Genomic DNA, 5,454 nt, shown 5'->3' with positions numbered 1-5,454 from the left:
TTTTTTTTTTTTTTTTTTTCTTTTTTGCAAAATATGTATTTCTGTCGCCGCTGCGAGGCCGGTCGGTCTCAGAGCCCCCTCGAGGCTCCGGATTGCGAAGCTGAAAGAATCGCCGCGGCCACCGCGGCTGACTTCCCCAACCGGTCAGAAAAGTTTGCGCAGCGTGTGGATGAATTAACCGGTCCTTCTGCTTCGCCCTCCCAGCGCCTAGAAGCCCGCAGCCCCGGGGCGGTGGCCGCACCACGCCATGTCCTACCCGCAGTTCGGATACCCCTACTCCTCTGCTCCCCAGGTAAGGGGACGCTGGCAGCCTCGGGGACGCGGGCGGGCCGACCCACTCCTACCCGACATCGCGCCCGGCCGGGGGGCTGCAGGAGGCTGGGGGAGCGCAGGGGCGCTGAGAAAATCCCCAGGGGAGACGGGGACCCGGGGCAGCGCTCGGGGCACCCACAGCCTCGGCGCCAGGACATACAGGGCCTTGGAGCCCGTCACCGCCCCCGCGCGTGAACACCCGGGCTGGGCCCCACGGAAGGGGCGCCTGGTCCGGCCTGGACTGCCGGAAGCCCCGGGGCCGCGGGATGCCCTCGGGGGCGGTGCGTGGGGCCGGCGAGGGCTCAGGACACCTTCCTCGCGGGCCCTGTGTCCCCCAGTTCCTGATGACCAGCAACTCTCTGAGCACGTGCTGCGAGGCGGGCGGCCGCACTCTGGCCGACTCCGGGCCCGCCGCCTCTGCCCAGGCGCCCGTCTACTGCCCGGTCTACGAGAGCCGGCTGCTGGCCACCGCGCGCCACGAGCTCAACTCGGCCGCCGCGCTCGGCGTCTACGGGGGCCCCTACGGCGGCTCTCAGGGCTACGGCAACTACGTGACCTACGGCTCCGAGGCGTCCGCCTTCTACTCGCTGGTAAGCGGGGAGGGCCCAGCTCTCCGTGCCCGCTGCGCCCCCCACACAGGCGCAAGTCCTCTGGGCCCCGGACTGTCGGGGCTGGCGGGAGCCCATCCTGGCGCCTACCGGCCTGGGACCCGGACCCCGGGGCTTGGAGGGCCCGGCAGCTGGGCCGCTGCGTGGCGTGTATTCATAGCGCTCGGTTCCGTGCACGTGCGCTCCCGCTGCCCGGCTGTCCCGCCTTCCCGCCCTCGCCCCTACCCCGCTCCTCCCTCTCGTGCGCTGCTGCCGCCTCCCCACTCCCGTTCCCCCGGCCCCCTCCACCTCGCCTCCCTCCCCTCCCCTACCCATCCCCTCCTCCTCCCCATTCCTCGCCTCCCTCCCCTCCAGCCCCCTCTCCAGCTCCTTCCACCCCCTTCCCCTCCGCGCTCGTCCTCCCCGCCCCGCCCCTTTTGCTGTCCCCTCCCCCTCCATTTTCCGCCTCCTCTCTGTCCCTACTCCCGACACCCCCTCCGACTGCGCGCGTCCTCACTCCAATTTGGGGGAGCGGGTTCTCCAGGGAGCAGGAAATGAGCTCCTTTGCAGTCCGGGGGCCTCGGGGGCAGGACGCGCGCGAAGCATGCCGGAACGAGGGGGCCGAGGGGGCCGAGGGGAGGGGCTCGAGCTGGGTGGCGTCCCCGGAAGTCGTGACCCCAGACTCCTGCTTCCTGCAGAACGGCTTCGACTCCAAGGACGGGACGGGGTCTGCGCCTGCGGGCCTGGCGCCCCCGGCCGCCGCCTACTACCCGTACGAGCCGGCTCTAGGCCAGTACCCATACGACAGGTGAGGGACCGGGCCCCTCCTCACCGGCCCCCACCCCACGGGCCACCGCCGTGCCCCTTCTGGGGACTCAGCAAGACGGACACTCCTCGGGTCAGGCTTGACCCGGCTCTGCGCTCCATCCTGCCCTGGCCTCCTCGAGAGCCTGTGTCCAGCCCCGGGTTAAATGCGTCCCCAGGCTCCCCTGCCCCCCACACTGTCGGGGCTCCTGAAGTCCTCACTGTTCTGTGATTCTCCGGGAAGTCGCTTCCGGAAGGCCCAGTCCACCCGGGAAGCTTCCTTGCTGGGCTTCGCACACCTCCCTCCAGCCCGAGAGATGCGAACTAGTCCAGCGTCCTGGCCAAGCCCATCCCCCTCTACAGTGGGACCCGGACGGGGGAGTCCCCGACGGCCGTCTCTGCCCGCTCGCAGCGAGCACACCCCGTCTTGCAGGGGGCGACATTACACATTTACTCTAAATCCACTTAGGCCCCCCTGGGCGCTTTCCGTCGGCGGGGGGTTAATGACCCTTTCTGCCCATGGGCCTCACGTGTTAGCGTGCAGGTTCGCAGGTCTGTGATATGTTTTTATGGTTTGGGGATCAGAGGGAAAGGAGAGAAGCCCCGGTAAGGAACTCGAAGAAATATCTCTGTAGAGGGACAGAAGCCATGACCTCTCCAGCCTGGGAAAGAGCCCGGGCTCCCCGTGAGTTTAATCAAATATACACATTATCTTTGCCCTCAAACCACCAAAGACACAGTGCCCGCGGGCAGCGGCTCCCGACTGGGGCCTGGGTCCGGCCATTAACACAACCCCAAGACGGGGAAGCAAAGCGCTTGGTCCCCCGGCCGCCCGCGGTGCGGGGGGCGCGGCCGGCACCGACTGCAGAGCCTGTCCGCAGGTACGGAACCATGGACAGCGGCACGCGGCGCAAGAACGCCACGCGCGAGACCACCAGCACGCTCAAGGCCTGGCTGCAGGAGCACCGCAAGAACCCCTACCCCACCAAGGGCGAGAAGATCATGCTGGCCATCATCACCAAGATGACGCTCACGCAGGTCTCCACCTGGTTCGCCAACGCGCGCCGGCGCCTCAAGAAGGAGAACAAGATGACGTGGCCGCCTCGGAACAAGTGCGCAGAGGAGAAGCGGCCTTATGGGGAGGACGAGGACCAGGAGGGGCGCGAGGACGAGGCGCGCGAGGAGCCCCTCAAGAGCGCCAAGACAGAAGGTGGGTTGGGAGGCTGGCGCGGCTGGGGCAGGCAGGGAACGGGGTCGCAGACGCAATGCCTTGGGGGGGCCAGGCGGCCATGAGTCACCTGGTTCTGCACCAGTCCCTGTGCATGTGGGGGGCTGTAGTGGTGTCCCTGAGTGTGCTTAAATCCAAAAACATTTAAAAACTTTAGACATCTCCTCCCCCGTTAATTTGAGGCTGAAATTAGTCTGGCCTGCATGTTGCCACTTTGCAACTTGGCAGCCTCTGGAGGAGGTAGAGGTAGGAAGAAAGGCCTTGAGTGCTTTTCTTAGCTTCAAGATCAGGCCCCCCCGGTTGCGAAGGGCTTGGTGCGGGAGGGGCCTGATTAACCCGCCACTCTTTGTTTCTCTCCACTGGCCACGTGTTCTTTCCTGGCAGAGCCTGTCGGCAAAGAGAAGGAACTAGAGTTGAGTGACTTGGACGACTTCGACCCGCTCGAGGCAGAGACCCCGGAGTGCCAGCTGAAGCCGCCCTTCCAACCCCTGGACAGCGGCCTGGAGCACATCCCCACCTCACCCGATGGTCCTGGCAGCCCGAGCAAGGAGGCCTCGGGCGCCCTCCAGATGCCCCTGGCCGCGGGTGGTGGAGCCACCCTAGAAGAGGACCTGGAGAGGGCCCGGAGCTGCCTCCGGAGCGTGGCAGCCGGGCCAGAGCAGCCAGGCGCAGATGGAGGACCGCGGCTCTGTGAAGCCAAGCTGGGCTTTGTCCCAGCCAGGGCCACAGTGGGCCTCGAGGCCAAACCACGCATCTGGTCACTGGCCCACACAGCCACTGCCACCGGCGCCACTGCCCTGAGCCAGACTGAATTTCCATCATGCATGCTCAAGCGCCAAGGTCCTGTTGCCCCTGCGACAGCATCCTCAGTGCCAGCCACGTCCTCGCCTGGAGTCCCAGCCCCCTCTGGTGCCCTGGACAGGCACCAGGACTCCCCAGTAACCAGTCTCAGAAACTGGGTAGACGGGGTCTTCCACGACCCCATCCTCAGGCACAGCACTTTGAACCAGGCCTGGGCCACCGCCAAGGGCGCCCTCCTGGACCCAGGGCCTCTGGGACGCTCACTGGGGGCCGGCACCAATGTGCTGACTGCGCCCCTCACGCGCGCCTTCCCTCCCACCTCGCCCCATGATGCCCCGGCCGCCGCTGGCACCGGGGAGCTGCTGGCCTTGCCCAAGGCTGGCAGCAAGCCCTTTGCCTAACACAGCTAGGCCCGAGCCGAGGAGGGAACCAATGCTCAGGCCTCAGGCTCAGATGGCGCAGACTTTTTTGTTTGTTTTTTTTTTTAACGAGTTTCCAAAGGAAGTCCTCTAACCTGCTGGAGCAGGAGGACTGAATTTGGTCACTCGGAGCCAGGGACAAGCCCCTTGTGCCCACCTGGTCATGAATCAGCCCGGGTCATCCCTGGGACCTGGCGGGAGAGCACTCTCAGAGCAGAGGGAACCACCCTGAAGCATAAAGTTTACGTCCGAAAGTTTACATGGAGGAGGCATGTCAGTCCCCAGGCTTCCTCTGGTTTTGCTGTGTCCTGGGTTTGAGGCATGCCAGTGATCCTCCCGAAGCCTCCGAAGCCTGCTTTCTCCTGATTCCATCCTCAGCACACAGTTCTCACCAACAGCACTTCCACCGAGTTTACACTCTTGCACACTCTTGACTCGATAAAATTGTTTTTTAAAATGTATGTTCACACCAATAATTGCCTGCATCAGAGGCTAATATAACAAAATCAATAAAACCTAGTGATGGTGTTTGCATTGCAAAATGAACACATTTCAAACCTAGGGATTGGAGAATTCTCAGGAGGAGGCCGTCCTGATCCCCAAACGAAGGAGTGGGGGTGGGGTGGCCATTGACCCAGACTCCACCTCAGTAAAGCCCATTGCCAACTGGGGGGACTTTAAGTAATGCCATTTTTAAAAGAACAGGCACTGTAAAGTTTGAGGATTCGGTTGAACTCTGCAATAGAAGTGAATGTGAGACACAAAACTCTGTAACTCTTGGCCGTTAGTGGACTACAGAATTTGGAAATGATAGGGTTTCTTTGACTACATCAGAGTGACTTAAGCTTTCTACGCTCCTCGGGGTGTGTCCTTGGGGAGGGGCCTGGTGACCCGCCTTTCTCCGATGAGGCTCCGGCCCATCCTTTGCGGGAAGCAGGCGGGCTTCGACGTACCCGAACCTTCTCCTAACCCCGCCTCTCCTCCTCGCAGGGACCCGGCCGTTCTCAATCAGCTTCCACTGAAGGGAAGCCCGCCAGCCGCCGCGGCTCCGGGAGCGGAGGCGCTTAGTAGGCGGCGGACGGGAGGTGGGGCTGGAAGGAAAGGCCTCCGGGCCGAGGGCGGAAAGGGACTGGGGACAGAACCCGCTGAACAATTGGGGGTTGGGAGGACACGGGCCGTGCCCAGCCTCCCCAGGATCCTGCGCTGCGCAGACCGGTGGCTTCGCTCAGAAACCTGGTTCCCCCACCCCATCTCCGCGCTTGCTGGTGGCCAGCTGCTCTGGCCCGGCGGACAGTCGCTGGCT

The 5,454-nt window shown here is 64.0% G+C and overlaps 1 protein-coding gene across 1 annotated transcript; it reads left to right on the top strand.

The window, feature by feature from the left end:
- Window positions 1-247: 247 nt before the first annotated feature.
- Window positions 248-4,133, top strand: IRX4 (iroquois homeobox 4). The gene is made up of 5 exons (XM_008582106.1): window positions 248-292; window positions 651-902; window positions 1,598-1,707; window positions 2,585-2,913; window positions 3,316-4,133. Exons 1-5 carry the CDS (start codon window positions 248-250, stop codon window positions 4,131-4,133), a joined length of 1,554 nt encoding a protein of 517 aa, XP_008580328.1.
- The last annotated feature ends 1,321 nt before the right edge of the window (window positions 4,134-5,454 follow it).

The sequence above is a fragment of the Galeopterus variegatus genome, unplaced genomic scaffold, assembly GCF_000696425.1.
Source record: "Galeopterus variegatus unplaced genomic scaffold, G_variegatus-3.0.2 Scaffold2521, whole genome shotgun sequence".
In the NCBI taxonomy this organism is placed as follows: Eukaryota; Metazoa; Chordata; class Mammalia; order Dermoptera; family Cynocephalidae; genus Galeopterus; species Galeopterus variegatus.
The sequence above is the reverse complement of the archived record's forward strand: the minus strand, read 5'-3'. Positions and strand labels throughout refer to the sequence as shown.

Bases quoted from the DNA above. Each gene is read 5' to 3' on its own strand.
- IRX4 (XM_008582106.1), top strand. From the start codon at position 248: ATGTCCTACCCGCAGTTCGGATACCCCTACTCCTCTGCTCCCCAG. The intron at 293-650 runs GTAAGGGGACGC...TGTGTCCCCCAG, and splicing joins CCTACTCCTCTGCTCCCCAG to TTCCTGATGACCAGCAACTC. The intron at 903-1,597 runs GTAAGCGGGGAG...TGCTTCCTGCAG, and splicing joins CGTCCGCCTTCTACTCGCTG to AACGGCTTCGACTCCAAGGA.